General features: G+C 40.5%; 1 protein-coding gene across 1 annotated transcript in view; it reads left to right on the top strand.

Moving 5' to 3' along the window:
• Nucleotides 1–20,337, top strand: part of LOC128938258 (von Willebrand factor D and EGF domain-containing protein-like) — a 171,944-nt gene extending 151,607 nt beyond the window's left edge. The window contains 3 exon segments of the mRNA XM_054278405.1: nucleotides 11,069–11,164; nucleotides 12,893–12,988; nucleotides 20,189–20,337. Of these exon segments, the coding sequence (XP_054134380.1) occupies nucleotides 11,069–11,164; nucleotides 12,893–12,988; nucleotides 20,189–20,337 (341 nt within the window).
• The last annotated feature ends 1,424 nt before the right edge of the window (nucleotides 20,338–21,761 follow it).

Below are 21,761 nucleotides of genomic sequence, written 5' to 3'. Positions count from 1 at the left end.
CATTTCTCTTTCCTTCTTAATATCTCACCTGCAGGGACAGAGAAAAAAAAAAAAGCTTCTATTTAATTTTGGCAGCTTCAGATTCTCAATTGAAGGAGATAATAAAAACTAAAAGCCACACAACCCATCAAAGAGGTTATTTTTGAACTGAACCCAAACAGGCTATTGGTTCATTTTAAGCACATAGAAGCACGGCTTAGGGTTTTCATTTTCATCCCTGTACAGTTTGGAATTTCTGCCTTATGACTTTTGGTTTCATCCCTGTACAATTTGGAATTTCTGCCTTATGAATTGTATTTTCATCTCTGTACAGTTTGGAAATTCTAATACTGTCTGCATGACAGCCAAAAACGAGCCGGACACAGTGGTGGCACCTCATCTTTTCTATTCAGGCTCGTTCTCCTTTTCTTCCTGAGTGTGTGAAGAAAGGCATTCAGCATGAAAGTTTGTGTTTTGTATCTAAATAAACATCACTCCAAACCCCCAAAAAGTGTAAATCAGGGAGGTGTGAGTGGCTGCCAGCTACAGTAAGTGCCTGGTGATTATGCAGAGCAGACACCCACACCAGGGCACGGGTGGCAGAGCTGACAGGGAAATGTGTGCTTGTGCATCAGCAATCTACAACCTCGTATTGTCATTTGAGAAGGATTGTTTCCAGTGTGATCAGTCTTGTTGAGAGGGAAGAGGGAAGTGCTGGCAGCACCTCAAAATAAAATATGTTTCTGGATCAGCTTTGCATCCAACAAACACGCTCGGGCGCTGGAGAAAAACTGTTTGTGCAGTGGTTTGAATTCCCCTTTGAAAAACACAGATTTAACAATCCTGGGATGTCAGTGCTTTTCAGGAGGCTTTAAAGCAGGGTTCTGGCTGATATCTACTGCATCCCTACAAAAATTATAAGCAAAGACAACACAGTAGCTTTCCTTTATTTACTATGTGTATTTTCATAGGATTCCTCTACAAACAACCTTTAAAAATGAAAGCCCATAAAAGATGAGTTTTCTTAGGAAAGGTTGGAATGAAGAGAAGGGGAGAGGAAGAGGGATTCACGGGACACACATTTATCCTTTCCTCTGCTGTCTGCTCCTTGCGAGCGCATCGCTGAGCGAGAAAAGGCGAGCCACAGCTCCCTCTGGAGCTCATCAGCAACAGAGGTCAGGGAGAACAGCATCCTCCTGCTGCCTTTCCCAGCACACCAGGCACCCCTGGAGCCTGACCTCAGCCCCTCTTCTGGCACTGCCTCATGGCCAGGTAACACAGCCAGAGACATGGGGTTTGCTCCCCACGTAAAACTGAGAGCGAGTTCCTGTGTGCATCTGTTTCATTGTTTTGGGCTCAATCCTGATGAGTTTGTACCACATAAATCATCCCACTGACACTGGGGCTTTGCAGATTGGATCTCAGAGTTAGGAGATAACTATTTCTCCATTTCAGTAATTCCTGCAAGCCAGGATTTATAGCCAATTCACAGTGTGCAATATAACTCACAGTCATTCCTCCAGCTCTGCTTGCTCCTCTTCCCTCCTCCTTTCTTTTCCCTTCCTGGTAGCACGAGGACTTTCCTTGCATGAGAGCTGGAGGCAAACTAATTGGAAATGTGAACACAGGGTTTCAAAGGCAGCTTTTTGCTAGGCAATGTCATATTGTGAAAGTCACTGATTTCCCACATTCCAGCCTTCCCATGTAATGTTTCTGTGCATTACTGCCTCGCCAGCTGCATAAGCAGGAAGTTTTACTGCTCAACAAATCAGGCTCCCACCGAGTTGTCATCTTGACACTGTGTGATATATTCTCTGCAATGTCTTCACTGAGTAGCCAGATTGACTGAAGCTATCAAAAACCAGCCAGTTTGCAAGCCAAAGGTCCAGCAAACCCTCCCGCACAAACAAGCAGGGAAAAAACCATGTATCTCATCCAAATGGATGGAGAAATCATTCACATCAGACTTGCATTTCATACAGCAAGGATGTGCTTAAAAGCAACAAGTGTTTGTCTAAAATTCCTGGACAGCAAATACGCTTGAGCAGAGGGTGTTTGGAAGGAAATGAGCAGCTGCTTATGGCAAACAGACCAGTAACTCCCTGTTCAAAGCAACAAAAGTGCAAAGGTTTGTGGGGCTGTCCCCTGTTTGTGGGCTGGCTTGTCCCCTGGTTGGTGCCCAGTCTGGAGACACTGGAAGAGGAAACACTGGTCTCAGTTTTTACTTGATTTTCCAGTCTACGTAACAGAATAGGTTCATATTAGATGTCATTTTCCTCCTCTGAGCAGGAAATACTACAGAAGATGAACAAAAAAACCCAAAAAACAGACAAAAAAAAATCAGGCTACTGTTGTCTTTCCTCTTTAGCTGAACAAAACATGAGCCATGCATCCTGCCTGGGGGGAATGGGGAGAGCTGTGACTTCCCAACAGGAGACAGTGACTCAGGCACAACCTGGTTTTTGGTGCGCTCTCAGAGCACTGCTCCTCACTGCTCACCCTTAGTAAGGATTTGTGACAAAACCATTAGTTGGCCTTTCTTAAAAAGTAAATTTTTTCATATATATGCAGCCCATGCATTTATTTTAATAGGGGGTTTGAGTACATGCATCTGTCTAAATTTATTTTTCAGGAGGGGAACAAGAATAAATCTGGTTAAGAAGTGAATATATTTCCTAAACAAGCCCAAAAGTGTTATTAAATTTTTATTCATTCCATAAGCAGAACATTCCCAGACTACAGCATGAATTTTATACTAGAGTTGAACATCTAAATTTTAATATTCTTTACCTATATCTTAAATGCACTGAAGAAATGGGCCAGATCTGCTGCTGTATGTAAAAGCATGCTCAAAGCAAAAGAAAAGGGATTCCTGAATTACTGCATCTCTCTTTGCAGTGGCCTTCTGTGTGACAATAAGTGCTTTTTGCCCACTAATTGATTTAAGAAACAACATTTTGGGGATCTATTTTTTTAATAAAAATATTTTTTAAATGTCTCTTAAAAAAGGAGCAATGGATCTATCACTTGGAAAGCCCAGAGGACAGATGGTCATGGAGATTAATGTTGTCTGTTTATCCACAAAAAGACACAGGCAAGACAATCCTCTCCAGCACTGATTTCCATGTAAGCTCAAGCTGATTTCTGAGGCAGATGATAACAGGGTGATGGAGAGATTGGTGCAGTGCCAGTGCAGGCAGCAGTCCTATTCCAAACTTCCTGACCAGATCCTCATTTTTTAGCTGGGTTATCAGCCAGAGCACTGCACCCTGTGGCTGCTCCCCTTGTCTTGAGACTTGAATCTCCCTTTTCTTTTGCACAGATGAAAATGAACCAAACTGCACCAAGCACAAGCAGTGCCTCAGCCCGCTCAGGGCAAAGAGAATGAGCCCAAATGGCCCAAATTGCAGGGCAAGGAGAATGAGCCCAAATGGCCCAAATTGCAGGTCATCCTCAAGCACAGAGCTGCAAAAACAATCAACAGAGGGGAAGCTGTGTGTATGAGCCCTCTTTCACTTCTCATTCAGGCATGACAAGGAAGCAGCTCAGCAGAACAATTTATATGCAGGCTGGAATGGTTCACTGACCTAATAAAACACAGAGCATTTTTCAATGAAGATAAAATGTTGCCAAACTCAAGCCCCTAACAAGTTGGGAATATGACCTGTGCTGAGAGTATACTTTGCAATTCCCCACATTAATTATACACTAACAGTTGCAAAGCTGAGAATAAAGTAGAGCTATAGGCTTTTTCAAATTAATAGTGTTGCAATCAGACTAAAATGAGAAAAAGGATTTACTAATGGTTTCTAAATCTCACAGTTCCTAGCAGAATATTCCCCAAACATCTAAATATGCCCCTACACATGCTTTGTTTATGGTGGTTTCATTCTGCAAAGTGCTGGAGTATTCCACAGCTATCCCAACACACTATTGCACATCCAGAGTTTCACCTGACAATAGGCAAAATGAAGATGATGAGACCGAGACAGAGACATTTCAGTCCAAGGGCAGTGAGGAGTCCCCTGCCTGTATTGCAGTGACATTCCCCACTGCTTCCCTGAGGTTTAGGAGCCTTGCCTACCACTCACTCCCAGCTGTAGCCACAATATTTTCTGAAAAATCCCTTTGCCAGGATTTTTTTCTCCTGAGAAGCTGAGAGGCCTCAGAAGAAAAAGAAAAACAATGATTATCTGCTGCTGTGGAATGCAACAGGTGCATCTGTGATTGGTCTCATGGGGTTGTTTCTAATTAATGGCCAATCACAGTCAGCTGGCTCAGACTCTCTCTGAGAGTCACAAGCTTTTGTTATCATTCCATTTCTTTCTTTGACAGCCTTCTGATGAAATCCTTTCTTCTATTCTTTTAGTATAGTTTTAATGTAATATATATAATAAAATAATACATCAGCCTTCTGAAACATGGAGTCAGATTCTCATCTCTTCCCTCATCGTGGGGCCCCTGTGAACACCATCACACCCAGGGGATCTTTTGGAGGTAGAGATGGAGAAGGAGAGATCAGGATCCTCCTTGGCTGACAGAAGATGTTATCAGTTGCTGAGAGCAAACAGAGTTGCAGTGCATCACACACTGACTCTGGCAGCGCAGCCTGGCAGCTCAGGAGTTTTTCCATATAGGAGTAATTCTTTTTCTCATTTTTACTGAAGTAATAACTAAATTAGATTTATTTCCTGCTTTAATATCACTAAAAGGCCCCATAAGTATATCAGAGTACACATCAGAATGAAGACCCAGACATAATTAGGCAAAGCACTGACATTGCACTGCTATCTATATGGTTTGCAATTTTTCTGACCATTTTTTTCTTCCGAAATGTGTGCTAGGTCATGCAAACTAACTCTTATTGTTAGAGCTCTGTGGTAAAGTGAATACATTAGAAATGCAAACTGTCACCACAACCATCACAATTACATTTACAGCTCCCTCTGTGTCTTGTAGTAATTTGTTCTCCCGCACTGCATCCCTCAGAGGTTTCTACCAGATTATTTTTTATTATTCAGAAAGGTAATTTATTGAAGAAGTGCTTTGCATCTCTGTCAGAGCTACGTGAAGCGAGAAATAGGGTGAGCAAACCTCAAAATGATTGGTAGCTTGATATGGATAAGGATCCAAATTTTAGAGCATTGCACAAAATTTGGAATTTTATTACATGACAAGTATTCTTTCTCCCTAAAATTTAATCTGTGCCTATAATTACTGGCATTCAATGGATCACACATCTGAGGTTACTCAGACAGAGCTTGCAGAGAAAGCTATTCCTTTATTTACAAACCCAAACCAACACAGATGGGGAATTTCAGATAAAATCAAGCTGTGGGGAAACATATGTGCCTAAAACTCAGCATGGGCAAAACTATTTCCTCACTGCCCTTGGAAGCAGAAAAAAGGGGACTAGAAATTGCTGGTGTCCCGAATCCATAACGTGTTTTTCAGAGCTGTGTGCATTTGGGACCTTCACAGCAGCAGATATATTGGTACATCCATCTCACTAATGATCTGTGGAGCATCAGTTATACCCTCTAAAGGGTGAATGACATTTTTCTACCTCCACTAGTTCCTGCCAGTAGAATCCAAGCAATGGTGTCCTTTGTTAGAAACATCTCTTTTTGGCCAGAACACACACGTTTGGGGACTTTTTTTTTTTTTATTTCTTATTTTTTATTTTAAAGGATTGAAAATCACTCAGCAGGATCAAATCTTTATTTGGAGCCTAGAAGAATCCAAAGAGTTGCTCCCTTTCTGCAGTCAGGATGATGTTTCATCCGAGCAGTGCTGCTTGGGTGCATAATGCACCCAGAGGGATGGAGAGCCTTCCTCCAGTGGATCAATTAAACTGTGCAATTTGGTGAAACTGCTGCTCTGACCTTCCAGTTTGTGTCCTGTGAAAGGGATCAGCAAAATCCCCACAGTGCCATGATCATGCCATGCCTGGCACAGAGCTCCTTCACTTTCATTTTGTTTTATCAATAGGTGATATATTGTACCTACAAGCACCTGAAAGGGCTAGCTTTAGCACAAAATCCACTTTTTTCACATTTACTGGCTTCATTTTTGCCCACAGCTCTGCTTCTGCCAGCTGTATTTCCCTGGCAAGAGCAGTCAGTGATATTTTTAAATCTGTCCCATGCTCTGTGTCAACACTGGGTTGTATCTCCCCAGCCCCAGCTCTCTGCTTTTGAGGATGTCACACCAAATCAAGGTAACCACTAAGCAGCAAGGAGGAAACAAACATTAAAACAACAAACCCGAGGCTGATCAAGCTCCCTGCTCCACAGAAGAGCAATAGAACAAGTCGAAATATTCACTGGACCCACAGAGAAATCATCAGCTCAAAACCAACACCAGCCAGAAATAAAAGCAGGGCCTGTGAATCACCCAGAAATGTCAGCACAGGGATGGTGGCTTAAGGGATAAGTTGAAGTATCTACCAGTAGGTGTTCTTTTGGCTGCATTTCTGTGCTCTTTGTCAGCAAGATACAGCCTGATGCATTGCCTTGGCTGGTCCACACAGATGTTACTGCTTGAGGCTATTTTCTCTCTTCCATCCAAAGGCAGGATGCACCCAGAAGCAGATCAATTTACTCAGCTTCCACAGGAGAAAAAAAAGAGAGAGTGAGAAAAAAATAAAAGAAAAGCTATTTTGAAAACTACATCTTCTAACCAGCACTGCAGGCTGATTCACTGTCTCCTCATCAGAGCCTTGGCTCAGGATACCTGATGACAGGTAATTTTGATTCAGAAAGAAATAGTCTCTGCAGTCTCATGGCCAGGAAAGGACAAGGATGTTTCAGTTCCTGAAACATAGCAGAAGATCTCTTTCTTCTAAGATTTCAGGGCCATGGTGTAATATTCCACCTCTTTTTTTTTTTTTTTTTTTTTACTTTAGGAGGGTGGTGATATGTCTTATTTCAGCAAAATTAAAAGCTTTTCACTACTTATTATCTCCTTCCAGTGAGAAACAGTGTAATGAGGTCCTTTTGTCTAAAGGTGGCTTAGGTTAAACTAGGAAAGTTTTTGCTAATCCACAGAAGCAGTAGAGGTTTGGAGGGCATGTCTGGCTGTTTGTAATCTCTGTATCTGGTCAGCAGATACTGCTGCTTAATGGTGTGACCCTTCATCCAACAAAGCATGTCCAGTGCTTAACTTTGCCCCCAGTCCCTTCTGGTTTTACATAACAGGGATATTTTGCTTTAATACTGTTTATATTTTAGTAGGAATGCTGCTGCAGATCAACGGGAACAAAGGCAGGCAGCAGAAGCCACTGAAATTGTGGGTGTCCATGGCTGGTGCTACTCACAGCAGGAGAACAAGGCTCACTTCAAACACATTTCAGGTGTTGGGGGGTTTTAGTAATTTACATAAATATGTATTTTCTGTATATTTGAATTATGTACAATATATATTATGTATATTTGAATATATACAATATACAGAAATATGTATTTTCTCTATATTTATATATTCCTCTCTTTGGCTGACAAAGCAGAACGTCTGAATACCTTGGAGATTTTAGGCCTGAAGAGTTTGGTAGGGAGCTTCATGGAGGTTGATAAAAGAGTTTCAAAAAGCACTTCACTGGGTCAAGTGAGCCTACAGGGGATAAGCCATGAAAAGGGTCACAGGAAATTTTAAGTGATTGTAAGGTCAAAACACATTAAAGCCATCAAAGAGAAATAGCTGCTGCATTAAACAGAAAACTCAGCAAGCTGTGAATGCCTTTCAGTGTGTGGGAGGAGTGTGCCTGTTTTATGTGATGCTCTGTGCAACACCTGTGTTTTATCTTTACACCTGCAGCTGCTTGTTACCTTATCAAAACCACTCCTTCAACCTGAAATACAGCACAGAACCACACTGCTCCTTCAACCTCCATCACCACCTTCAGCAAGTCTGACCCCATCTAACCCACCAGTTCAGGGAAGCAGAAGATCATGGAAGTGGTTCTGAGCTGTAAATTGTGGCCTTACAGAACTGGCACATTACAAGGCTGGAGAAACACCACACAAATGTGTTTATACCCATGGCATTAGGACCTGTCCCCAAGAGAGATGGAAAACTTATCAAACCCTGCAGTCTCTGGGTCAATATGCCAGGGCTTTCTTAAGAGGAGGGCAAAAAAAAAAAAAAAAAAAGTGAGTCTTTTCAAAGTCATGCCAGTACCTGGGAGGATTGCAATAATTTGATTTGCTCTCCTAGTGTCTGATAATTTATTTAGTTTTCCTGTGAGAGGCTCTAGCATTTTTGTTTGCTATTTTGAAATTGGAACTCCTCCACAGAGGCCAAGGAGTGGGACCAGAAAGGATCCAAACTAGTTATCATTAACAAATGTTGAAGTCTGTCTGATGGGTATTGAGATGGAGTTGTACTTAAGGAAGTTAAAGAAAGGGAGGACAAGGTGGAGGTGTCAGGAAGGAAAAGGGGAGAGATAACACTGCATTCATTTACCTAAAGGTGAATTCCTTGGCAAAAAGAGAGTTTCACAGGCAGGCAGAAGTGCTCCTCCAGTTCAGAACAGGTTTGGTACTGACTTGAACCTCAGTTCACTTTGAATGAACTCCTTTGGACTTATCCCTGCAGTCAGAGATGCCATAAGTAATAAAGGTATTCATGCTATATTTTCATTGCTACTTGGTCATTTGTAAGGCAAGTGAGTGAAAAAAAAAGGGAGAAATGGAAAGTTGAAAGTCAGTTTGAACTTATGTGTTTTATTCAGATCAAGACTGGACCTCACCTGTTGCTGAAACCATTGCTGAATTACTAATTTGATTCCCTGCAGCTGGGTCTGCTGTCAGTATAAAGAACAAAAAAAAAACCAAAAACAACAGGAATGTGACTGTTTGTGTAAGGTTAAAAATATACAGAAAATGCAAGCAACAAAAGAAAGAAGAAAAGGTGAAATCCATCTGAACAAGTGCTGCTGTCCTCATTACCTTTTCTTGATTTTTCTTTCTAAGATATTGCCCAAGTTTCAGACTGTCTCAAAATAAAATCTGTAGATTTTCAAGTGATTTTAGGAGAGCAGGTTAGTGCTGGGGACATTATGGTCCATGAATATCAAAAAGCACAAAGTGATTTTAAATCTAGAACAAAACTTCACGGTTTGGGCTCATCTTTTCTAAATTCTGAATGTCTGAGCTGTTTTATAATTGAACTATGAATTGATCCAAGATTGGGGATCAAAAATCTCTTACTGGAGATGTGAGATCAAAGGGGAGAGAAAAAGGAAGAGGGAAAATAAGACATTAAATGATTTCAGAGTTATGGAGGCCATGACCCTTTGAACTCAAGCAGGTTTGAACCAGTGGCTGTGACATTTTTTAACAGCTCAGCAAGATCTCTGGGTCCCTGTTAGCCTGAGTGAGCAGAGGCCAAGATTGCAGCATGGATCAGGAGAGCTGGAGAAGGAAGGAAATGGAGGGTGACAGTTTGAGGCTGGGGTCCAAGCAGCCCCCACAATCCTGGCCATGCCTGCCCTGCCTAAGGGCAGGTCAGGACGCTGAGGGATCCAGGAGGTTTGGCACAGAGTGAAATGCAAATGTAGCAGCCAAGCAAGAGCAGCAATACAGCTCCAAAAGCTGCCAGAGCAGCAGCAGCATCTGGGCTGAAGGGAGAGACCAGCACACAAAGTGCCACAAAAGCAATATTTCACTACATCACAGCAATAATTAGGTAACCTAAATCTACCTGCTTAAAAATGCCTGATCGTCCCTGGGAGAGGAACAAAAGGTTATTCTCCCATCAAATAAAAGTGAAAATGCATTTTTGCATGCTGTCTTCTAGTAATCACCCCTATTTTGGGGCTCTATCAGGATTCCAGCTCCTACAGCAGAGGTCTGAGGGGGGAATGTGGTCATGCAGAGTCCTGCAGTCAGGATTGCTGCAGCATGAACACTCTCTGATGTGCACAAAGGCAGCACAACCTGGGGGCTGATGGAGGCACTGCTGTGGTTTGTCTGCTCTGCTGGGAAGAGCTGGGTGTCCCACAGCCTCCCATCCCTGCAGGCAGGGACGAGCAGCACCGATTACCACGGGTGGGAAGGGGTCACTGCCAGCTCCACTGTGCAAACAAAGCTCTGGACGTGGCAGGAGCCCTTGGGCACAAATGTGCTCTCACATCTTCACTGCCAAACTCCTCCTGACTTGGCTCTCCTAGCCCAGAGCAGCCACTCGCTGTGTTACACAGCTTTTTGTACTCCACCCAATTATCCAATGCCTCCTTCCATGTAAAATGCAAATCTTTCCCACTCCCACCACACTGGCACTGCCATGTTTCTGAATTACCCAGCTTCTGATGGGTGCTTCTACACTTACCTTAACAGGCAAGGAGAGACAGGACAGGAGGAATTTGGGTACCTGCCTGTGGCACCTCCCTACATCTAAGCAGGCTGTGTGACCTCCCAGAAATGTGAGATTTTAATGTTAAATGTTCTAAAACAACATTGATAAGTATAGCTTAATCAAAGACACAAAAACTAGTTATTCAATTTTTTCATGAAGTCAACAAAAACCACATCTGGCTTCTTGTCTTTGAAAGAACAACTCAGCTCTCACATCTTATTTGTACAAAAGAATACAGTAAAAAGGTAAGTATTTTAGCAAGTAATGGTTCAAGAGGGCAATAGAAGAATAGATCTTTAGGATTTTTGCTTGGTTGAATGCAAAATCACACCCAGAACTGTGTGAAAACAATCCATCCTCATCAAGGCTTTTCTTATCTATAAGAACATCTGAGAACACGAAGGAGGAATTTTCTTATATGGAAGCGAAAGCTCTCACAATCTTTGGCCTGTCCTCTTGCTTATCTGAGAATCTTTGTATTCAACCTCTCTGATTACAAAGATTCTCAGAAAAGAATCTGCCACCAAAAGTTTTCCACATGACACAGCATTTCCCATAACAACTTCTGGCACCTATCAAGCCTCTGTGTTTCAGATTCTCAATTCCAAACCACTTTCCTGTTTCTTGTTTTTAATTACAAGCCAACTCACCTTCTGCAAGGAAGCAAGTGAGCCTCCACTGAAGTCTTCCCTCATTTCCCAGCCCCACATTCTTCCTTTGTTTGCCCCTGCAGGTGTGTGTGAGCCCTCTTGCATGAATGGGGGGAGATGTGTCCACCCCAATGTCTGTGACTGCCCGTCTGGCTGGAGGGGAAAGCACTGCAGCAAACGTAAGCACCCATGCTCCCATCCAAGTTTATATTCATTAGCCCAGTCAACAGCAATTTACAACCTTCTAATACTAAAAACCAGCACAGAATCTGTTTTGCTGTTTCAGCAGTTTGAAGAAATAACAGTTTTAAGTACAGGTGCTACAAAATGCTGTAAACACTTGATGCTTGCAGAGGAGAAAAAGCTGTGTGGGGGAACCCTGGTTCTGCTTCATGCAGCTCTGTTATACATCTTGTTATGGAAATTCATTTTTACAGTATTAAACTTGAAGCATTGATTTTATGTTTTAACAGCTTCACATATTTTGTTATATTCTGCTGAGAAATGTCATGTATTTCAAAGTACAGAACTATCTAAAGCCTGCTATAAAGCTTTCCAAACTGATGTACTCTCAAGGTCATCGGTGCATAATTTGGAGAATGACGTGTTCTTACCCTGTAACTCTGACTACAGTTACATAAAAATGTAATTAAAAAAAAAAACTCTCACCCTAAAATATTTTCAAGGAATATTTTTCCGTACATGGCTATTCATAACCATGAAGTTGACAGATAAACTGAATAAATTCATAATCAAGATGACATACTGTATGTAAACCGGATTAAAATATTGGCTTTTTACCCTTTGGGTCCTGCTAGTAAATATGATTTCAGAACTAGTGGCTTGAATTTATAATATTAATAATTTATTCAGAAATGCTGAAGGAAGTGTCTCTCATACATATACACCAGATCATGCACTCACTTTTCCAGGATTTCTGAACAAAAAATATATGCAATAAACATATCAAACTTTTCTATGAAAATATTTGGTTTTGCATGGAATATGTAGTGCATTAATGTATCACAGAGAGATTATTCTTAGCTGATGATGAGCTAAGCATTAGAAATGCCAAGTCTCCCAGTAGACAGTTATCAGAGATAAACTTCTTAAGAAGAAAATATCAAATATTCCTGATCATCATACTGATGATGTGATGAACAGAACACACCCATTCGTTTGGAAGTCAGCTGTTGTGAACAGGCTTTAAAAAATAAATTTCTTAAAGAACAAAGAGGAGGCTTGTTGCATAAAAACAAGGTAAGCCTGTTTATTGCAAAACCAAAAAACTGGAAGCAAAGCCCCTGGATAAGCCAGAGACTTGTATAAACAACTTAGTAACTGTAATTATAATACAGGGGTGCTTCCAGGGAAACTGGCTCCAAGGAAGGACCTGGGTGTCCAGCACCTCAGGCCTTTTAAAATCCCTCAACTCAGCTGATTGGGGCGCTCAGGATCTGTGTTGTGACAGCTCTGTTCTTTCTGTCTTTAATTGGTTTATAACTCGGGTCGTTCTGAACCAATTATTTTGGCATTTTCACTTCTCATTGGTTGATCATTCCTCCAATCTTGGCTCTAGCTGAGGTAATGTTTCTAGAAAGTTCCCTGTCATTTTACAATGATTGCCGCTTTATCTTTTCCCTGTTTCCACTCCCCCTCCATAAATACACAACAGCATTAGTTTCTCATACAACCAATTACAATTAGTTGCTTGTATTAACAAACACTTAACTTTACATACACACTTCTCAATTTAATTAACTACTTTATCCCAAAATGTACAAATTTTTATTTCATCCATGACATCAGCCACATGGAATAAAGCCTAGCAGGTGACCTCTCAGCCAGCTCTTGAGCACACAGACCCATTCCTTCCATGCTCTCACTTGTTCCATGTCCCTTCCCAGCTGTTTGCCTGCACAGGTGTCTCCATGGAGGGGAGTGTGTGGGTCCCAACATCTGCCAGTGCCCTGCAGGATGGGTGGGAACGCTCTGCCAGACCCGTGAGTGCTCCTCATTCCTGCACCTTGTAACCACCTCAGCTTTTTACACATTGCATTTTCTCCTCTGTGTGTTTTCTGTCAGGTTTGTGCCTGAACTCAGTCCTCTTGAAGGTCCTTTCCAACCTAAAGGATTCCATGATTCTATTACACGTAAAAGTCAACCTTAAAGGTTTTTTCCAATCTAAAAGATTCCATGATTCTATTACACGTAAAAGTCAACCTTAAAGGTTTTTTCCAATCTAAAAGATTCCATGATTCTATTATACATAAAAGTCAACCTTGAAGGTCTTTCCCAACCTAAAAGATTCCACAATTCTATTACATGTAAAAATCTACCTTAAAGGTCTTCTTTTCCAACCTAAAAGATTCCATGATTCTATTACATGTAAAAGTCAACCCTAGCATGATTAGTACCTAAATTCTTCCTCTGATTTGTCAGAACTCTCCTATGCTGCCAGTAAAACTGGCTCTTTCAAAGACATTTCCAGACTCAACACAAGAGGCCTGACTCATCTTTTTTCTCACATGGATGCTGACATCAACCTGTCAGACAAAATAAGTACTTTTTAAATTAAATCATTTGAAATACAAGGTAAAAAGGAGAGGTCAAGGAGAAAAGGAAGTGGAGTACCCATTCTCTATACTCAAGTGGCATTAAGCACAGAAATTCTGTGTGTCTGCTAACCTTAGAGCCTGACCCTGTAAATTCTGCTTGTTCCGAGTGACCAAGGTGGCTGGAAGTATTTGCATTTGGGGGGGTTGGAAGACTTTGAATGGGAAGAGATCTGTTATTGCCAATTACATCCAGGGTCACTTCAGTTTGTGGCTGCCATTAGCTTTACAGCAAAAGGGTATGAGGAAAATATCAAGGCATTATCCCCTGTAAAGGGCATTATCTCCTTTATCTCCCTTTCCCTCACGCTCACAGAGCATAATTACTTATGGAAATCTTCTGTCAGCTAACTCCCAATGGCTGTGTAATTGTTTCTTTGCGCCAGCTGTCTTCTAGTTCAAACATGGGAATGTTTAAAGTTATTGATGGCATATTCTTGACTCAGTTTATAAAATAAATAAACAAATCGTGCTTGCTCCTGTGAAAGGCAAGCAGGACTAGCATTAACAATTTCTGCTGTCCTATGCAGGCACACAAGCCAGGTATTTTTTTATAGATTTATCTAACCTCTGAAACTTTGCTCCAAATCCCTTCATCTGCTAGTCATTCTGATTTTACTACTTCTTCCCATAGTGGGAGGTTAAATCTTTTTTTTTTTTTTTTTTTGTCCTAAAGGGTCTGGCTGAAACTCCCAGGTCCCACAGCAACCCCAAATTTCTGCTTTTTTAAAGAGAAGGAGAGAAGACTTTTGTCAGAGAGCAGATGGTGAGGTCTTACAATGCTGCTCCAGGGTTTTCACAGCGAGGCAGGGGAACAGGAAAACCTTCATCCTCACAGATGTTAGGTATGGAAGTGTAACCCTGAAAGTGAGTCATGTTTCATGTTTTAATGGGAGGCTATTCCCCCAAACCCTGGACTCAATGGAATAAATGCATTTATCTGTCTAAACATGAGAAGCCTCCTGATTGCCTCCCTTGCTCACCTCCTCCTCAGCTCTGGCAGGGCTGGGACCAGCCCCTGGTTGGTGTTTGTGCTGCTCTTGTACTGCTTTGGCCCCTGTCCCACCTCCCAGCAGCACAGGGACCGTGGGCCAAACCCAGAGGCTCTGCCAGAACCCCTCAGCTTCTGGCAAGGAGCTCTTTGGTTCATCACCCCACTCCCCTGTGCAAAACTGCTTTATCACATTTAAGCTCCTGAGGTTTCCCTGAGCTCAGCACCCCTGTCTTGCTTGGATGTGTATTCCCAGATTCTGTGTTCCACTGTAACGTCAGCAAGGTTGAATTCTACCCAGATTTGCACCACTTTAACCACAGACTCCAGCTATTAAACTCAACAATGGATCAAAACATTCACATTGTAAGATAAGAAAGTAGTAGCTGCCACATATTTTTCATTATATGAAAATATTATTTCATATTTATTCTATGATATTGAGTTAAATCAAAACTACATATATTTGAATATTTGAATCATACTATGTATTATTCCTTTGTTTTAAATTATTAATCTCAATAGTTTCCATTTTGTTAATCCCAATAGTTTCCATTTTGTTAATCTCAGTAGTTTCCATTTCATAATGCAAATATTCCATCTCACTCTACAAGTAACAATTCAGAGGACAGGTGTTTTCAAAATCACTCTGCAATCCAGAATCCACTAGGGTAGGATTTTTTCTCAGGGGCTTTTTCAAGGGAGATGATTAGATAATCCCAGCTTCATTCTTTGTTTTCAGACTGTGAATTCACTTGAGTGCCCTTATCAGGATGGTGATGATGGAAATGCAGACACAGGTTTCCTCTACACCCTGAACCTCATTTTTTCCTCCCTGGCTTCCTAACACATTGAGGAGGGTGACTAAACCACAGGACACACAGAGACTTCCATGACTATTTTCTGGACATTTCCCAGATGGAACAGGTTGTTGCAGTCCTTTATACTGAGATAGCCAGAGCAGGTTCTTAAGCCAACAAAAGGAACAATAGAAAAATGCTAAGAAATCATCTTGGACATCTAGTTTTTGATTTATCTTTCATAAGAGTCCCAGATCACCTCCATCTGTTCAGTTTCTAACTCACACAGGTCTGAGCCCACATGGACCATTCAAGAAGATGTTTGGAGGCAGCAGCTGCCACAATAATTCCTCTCTAAACATTTCCTTTCTTTAGCCTTCTACTAAAACAAAAAAGGCAAAGCATTCTCTACTTTTAGGTCTCTAATAATTTAACTATTTACAGCCTTAAATACTGATGTCTCAGAGTTTCTTATCACATTTCACCAGGAACAAAGACATAGATCTCTATCACAAGTGATAACCCAAAGGTTTCAACCCTTCAGCCCTTCGGCAGACAAACCCACAGACATGATCCTAGAACAGATTTTCCATTCTACTGCAATGAAGATTGGCAATGTCTAAGGCAGAATAATTTTAAGCCTAAAATATTTTGAAAATGCCTCAGAGAGCTAAAATGGGCTGCAATATCAGAGGTAACAAGGAACTTATAATTAATTTGGAGCAGCTCTGCTACATTTTGGAGATGCAACCACACAGGCAAAACCTCTGTCTCTTTTGCAACGATGCACAATGAAATTGCATTTCCATGTCATGCAGTGAATTATGATTTCTTAATGCTAAAATCAGTCAAACTCACAATGACATTGCAGAGACATCTGTGCAGGAAAGTTTATTTACAGTTTCACAGGTCCCTGGCTGCAACTAGAGAACTTGGCAAGAGCAAAAGAGACTTTCAGTAGACATTGATAATGGATAAAAGACAATAGTCCTCCTTTATCAGACTGTAAATAAAGAGGTCAGTCAAAAGAGTAGTTTTCTTCCCCACTCATCTGTAACTGAACAGAATGGCTTCTGAAAGAGAATCAATAAAATAGGTCATTTGTCCCAACAAATAAGGTGTGTGGGGGAATACACACGTTAGCCTTGATAAATACCTGTGACTTTGAGGGGCACAGTTTAAGGAATAATGGTCAATTTTCAGACTGTACTGCAAATGTAGGGAAATAACCTTTTGGAAGAACAGGTTAAAAAAAGTAATTTGAAATATTCAAAGCATCTCAGTTATAGAAAAGTGCAGCTTTATAGGGGAGGGTTCTTCCATTAGAAGCTTTTTTGTGTGACTCTGTTTTTAGCTTCCATGGCTGCAAAAATATCCAAAAACAAGGAGGAAGGAAAGGAGGAAGGAAAGGAGGAAGGAAAGGAGGAAGATCCCCGGGTCACCATGTTTTCCCATCAGTGATTTCATTCCTATTCCATTGTAGACACCAATTTAAAGCTCTATGCCTCTGGCTTCCCCTTGCCTCCTGTGCTGGTAACTCACATCTCCTTTTTCTTTGGCTCAGAAGGAAACATTGGGCCTAAGAAATGAACATCTGGCAGCAGAACCTGATCACCCTGACAGATACACCCAAACCACAGCTCAGTAAAGTCAGAAGGCTTCTGGCCAGGGGTACAGGTCTGCTGTTCAAGGCTCTGAATACAGGATCAAGGTATAATTCTAACAATTAATTATAAAGTATAAGAAGGTTATAGTTGTGAAGGATGTTCATCATTAAAATTCATGCTGCTGTCTTCTGTTCTAATATTATTGAACCCATACTGGCTCCTCATTGCCCTTCAGAATAACTTCTCTTTATTTGCATGTTATAAGTGTCAAGCTTATGGCCTTATAATTTCTTCAGTATTCTTCCCATTCTCTCTCTCTGCCTTGAACAACATCCTAGGCAGGATTTCCTCAAGCTTTCCGTCTGTAACCCTTCCAAACCTTAAAAAAAGCAAATAATTTTGAAAAGAATGCCATTCGCATGTAAATTATAGCTCAGTTCTTTTAACGTGCAGGGATAAAACTCCTTCTGTAATTGGCATTTATTGATTATAATTTTAACATAAGCTTAGCCTGTTAAATGACTTTGCTGAATCTGTGCAGGATAATGCATACATAGCTGGTGTCATTTTTAGTGTTTAGTGGCTTAGCATCCCTTGTAAATACATTTATGAAATATTCATTTGAACTTCAGCTCTGTTATTATCCTCTGTGATGTCAATTCCAATTTTCCTCCAAAATGTTTTTAACTTTTCTCCTAACTGAGCTCTTGTTTTTCTGAGCACTACAGAAAGAAGATGGGGGATGAACAGGGGAAGATAGAAAGAAAAGAATGAAAAAAGGAGGGAATATTTTCCCCTTTTAAAATTTATTTTCACACACTAAAATCAGAGAACCCACAGAGAGAAAACAAAATCCTAGTACCTCATCTAATGCCCGTGTGTACCAGAACACTCCTAGATGCCATAGGGATCTGCAGAAAATCCACTTCTCTTTGCACTACCTGTTCCTAATTTATCTGCTATCAAGATGAAAGGAAACCCAGCTTCCATTTTTTCCAGCTCATGTTCATATCAAACAAATAATAGAAATAGACACAATTTCTTTCTCTGATAATATTAACATACACAAGTCTCTCTCTTCCTGCTTACCATACCTTGGAACAAAACTTGCTGGGGCACAAGGAGCCTTTTCTGTGTACAATGCAACCCCTGTTGGGAAATGGTTTTGTTCCAGTGAGCCAAACTCTAATTTTCCAGTTGTAAATCAGTCCTTTCAAGGTTCCCAGAGGGGCTGGAGTAGCACTCCAGAGATGATAAGCTCCCTGATCTAGCCTGAGTGTGATTTCATTCCTCCTCTGCTCCCTCCACACTCAGAATTCAAACTTGCCCTCAGCCCTCTCAGAAAAATGAGAAATTCTGAGGTTTGCAGTTCACTATTCTCCATCTTAAGGAGATTTTTGCAACAGACACCCAACAAAACCAAGTTTCCTCCTTAAAATTTGTTTCAAAAACCAGCACTTTTGCCTTTGCAAAGAGGCAGGAATACATCAATGAGCCCATAGACCAGGAAGGCAAGTTCCCAGCTCCAGGTCACTGGAGTCCTACAGCCCACAGCCACTGGCACAGCTGGCTTCTCCCAAAGGAGCACCTGCAGGTCAAAGCACATGCAGGGCTGTGTGTGTTCTCATTCTGGACAGGCTCTGGGGCAATGGTATTGACACAGCATGTGCTCTCCCTACCTGATCATAAAAACATTCTTTTGCCAAGCTGGTTACGGACTCTCCTCTTTAAGATGTGTAGAGTGGCAGCAAGCCTGGTTCTCTGCTTCTCTGCCCCATAGCTGTGAAGTTTGTTAGAGATACTTTGATTTTAATATTCCTCACTCTGTCAAAAACTCAGCCTCCTCACTGGCATAACAACCTGACAGAACAAGCCCAATACAAATTCCAGGTCATTCCACCATGCCAAGGTCATTATAACGATTATTATAACTCCGATAATCACTTTTGGATGGCCTTAGGATCCCACAATTTGTTTCCTAAAAAAGTTTGCCCTGGTCTATCTCTGAGACTTCAGATCTCAGCACAAAGACTTTGCACGAACTTAAATCGGAATCAGAACCTAAGTGCAACAAACTGAAATTGTGGCATTTGATCCTTCAGCCCCTTAATTTTTTTATGTTGATCTTCTGTAGGAAAAAGAGAAATAATCTCATAGGAATATAGCAAATTCATTTAAATCTGATGGAACATCCTGCTCCATCATGAAGGAGATTGTTCACAGACATTTTATTATTTAGTCTACTTTATTTTCAGCTCACCATGGTTGGCAGTTTCCTGTACTCCTGTGCCACACAAGAAAATGTAAGGAACCACTTGTTGAGTCACATTTGACCAGTTTTTAAGGCACTTAGTTTGACTGCATGAAACTAGGATACAATATTCTGGCAATATTTATAGAAGGTTTAGCTCATGAGATCTAATTAAAATACTGTGATGTGTGTTCTTCTTGAATTGGTGCCCTCTGAATTGGCTGTTCTTTTTCCTCTATGCCAAAACAATGTCATAACAATGGAAGTTGCTAATGAGGATGAGAAACCAGCTGAAATTTGACTAATTGCTTTTTTCTCTCTTAAAAAATAATAGAGCACTGATTCTTTTGTTAACAGAATATCTTCAAATTGATGGGCCTTTATAAATGCATTGGTGCTCTAGATAGAACATTTCTCTTTTTTTTTATCTTGGGATAAGTAGTTCATTAGTAAGTCTCTATGACCATGAAATCACATGCTCTTATTTGGTTTCCAGAGGTGTGAAGTTGACCAGATTCTCCCATTTATTTATTTATTGTGATAGAATCACCTTTGGGAGTACATATTTTAACATATTCTTTCATCTTAGATCGAGGTCAGCTCTTTTAACAGCTGTAATTTATTTTAATTGGAACAAAAGAAAATCAATTTTGGCACCAATCTTGCCCAACCATCAATGCCCAGAATGTATCGTGGTTTTCAGAATTAGGCCTTGTACTGATCCATTTCCAGCTGAGCTAAGGTCATGGCTTTGTCAGTCTTCTTTTTCCCCCATAAATGGGAAAAAAAGGAAAAACTAAAAATTGTAAACATGAGACACAGAGGCATGAGAAGCCTGTGACAAACCATCTTTAATTTTCAATATTTCTAAATATTCACATGCTTATAACAACACTTGGAATAAGTGCATTTCTAAAGAATTTTGTTTCTCATTTGTGGCACTTTGTGAGCAAAACTGTCAATTTGGGAGCAGATGCATCAGACCAAATGTCTGTGCTTGCACAAATGGCTGTGCTGGGTCAGCATGGGAGAAGGCAAGGCCCAAAGCCACTGATCCTTGTGGAAACAACAAAAATAACCAGATATAACTGAAACAGCTTACAGGTAAACGAATAAAGCCTTGTTAACCCTATGGAAGATGCAAATAAGGTCAGAGAATATTTGAAAGGAACTTGAATGACTGCTCAGCTGCAAACTAGGCCAGTATTCAAGTTCTAGATAACTTTTTTCCCCTTTTTTTATGCCTTGCCCTCAGTCAGACCTGACTACCAGAATGGTTTGTGAGGCTATTGCACAGCTGGGCCTGACCTGGCCATCACAGCAGCGGGGTTTTTCAGCCACAGTCATTGCCCAAACCACAAGCACATTTCCTGTCAGACGTCCTGGCTGTCCAACCTCCAGCTCTCAAACAAGAGGCTGCCCCATCATTTACCTGTACTGGAAGGCCAGGGGCAAAAATCAATGTATTTTCATTTCAATTACATAATATATTAAGAGAAAGCATGAAACTCTATTCAAATAGTCACTTAATTTTGTTAATGATAATTAGAATTTAATATCACAATTAAACTTCTATATAGATTTTTTTAACAAGTACATTCTGCTAATAAACTACAGCTCCTACATCAATACTGAAATCATCTGATGTAGATAAGATGAGTAAGTGATGTAATTTTCTATACATAAAAAACCTATTTAACAGTTTGGCCATAGCTTAGGACATTAAGGTGCACATTTTCTCAAATAATTAAAAGAAGAAGTCTAAATGAAAGCAGGGATATTGCAAGATAAACTGGAATTATTCTCTGCAGGTGCTTCCATTCAGGAGACTTCCCTTGCTAGGTCAAGAGTTGATCTTTTGGATCCATCAGACCAAGATTAGCATGACTGCTTTAAAGAATTATTCTAGTTGTGAAGGTGCAAAGTATGATATTTATCATTTCACAAATGAAGTGGAAGTCTATTACACTTAGAAGAAAATATTAAATAATAATAAAAATCAAGCTTCCTTTTCCACATGAATAAACCATTACACACTAAATCAGTCCTGACAGAAAAAGAAAGTAGAAAAAGACTTTGTAAATTATGTATGTCCAAAATGCCAAGTCACCAGTGACACATGCAAACACACATGTCTCTGTAGCAATGATCTCACAATTCTCACAGTTTTTAACATTGTTTTGAGAACTCTTCAGTTTCAGGGTTTATTCTGCAGAAATCCTGATTGGGCACTCTGATATGGACGTGTATTGCTTTGATGTGAAGAAGGAAATGTTCTGAATAAAAGGGACTTAGCAGGTTTCCTACAATCTGTGAGCCTTGCTGAAAGCTAAATTCAGTAATTAAAATTATGGATTTCATTGTGTCTAATATAAATTACATGGCTTATGTTATATGAAAGCAAATGAGCTACTCCTCCAAAAAGTCAAAATTATGAGAGATATGGGAATGAAAAGGTGACTTACTAGCAGGGATTATAGTAAATTGTACACATACACATATTTCTGTAAAA

The sequence above is a fragment of the Melozone crissalis genome, unplaced genomic scaffold (genome assembly GCF_028551555.1).
Source record: "Melozone crissalis strain CALT ecotype California unplaced genomic scaffold, PUWL_Pcris_2 ptg000023l_1, whole genome shotgun sequence".
Taxonomy (NCBI): Eukaryota; Metazoa; Chordata; class Aves; order Passeriformes; family Passerellidae; genus Melozone; species Melozone crissalis.
Note: the sequence above shows the minus strand (reverse complement) of the source record. Positions and strands in the feature narration are given on the sequence as shown.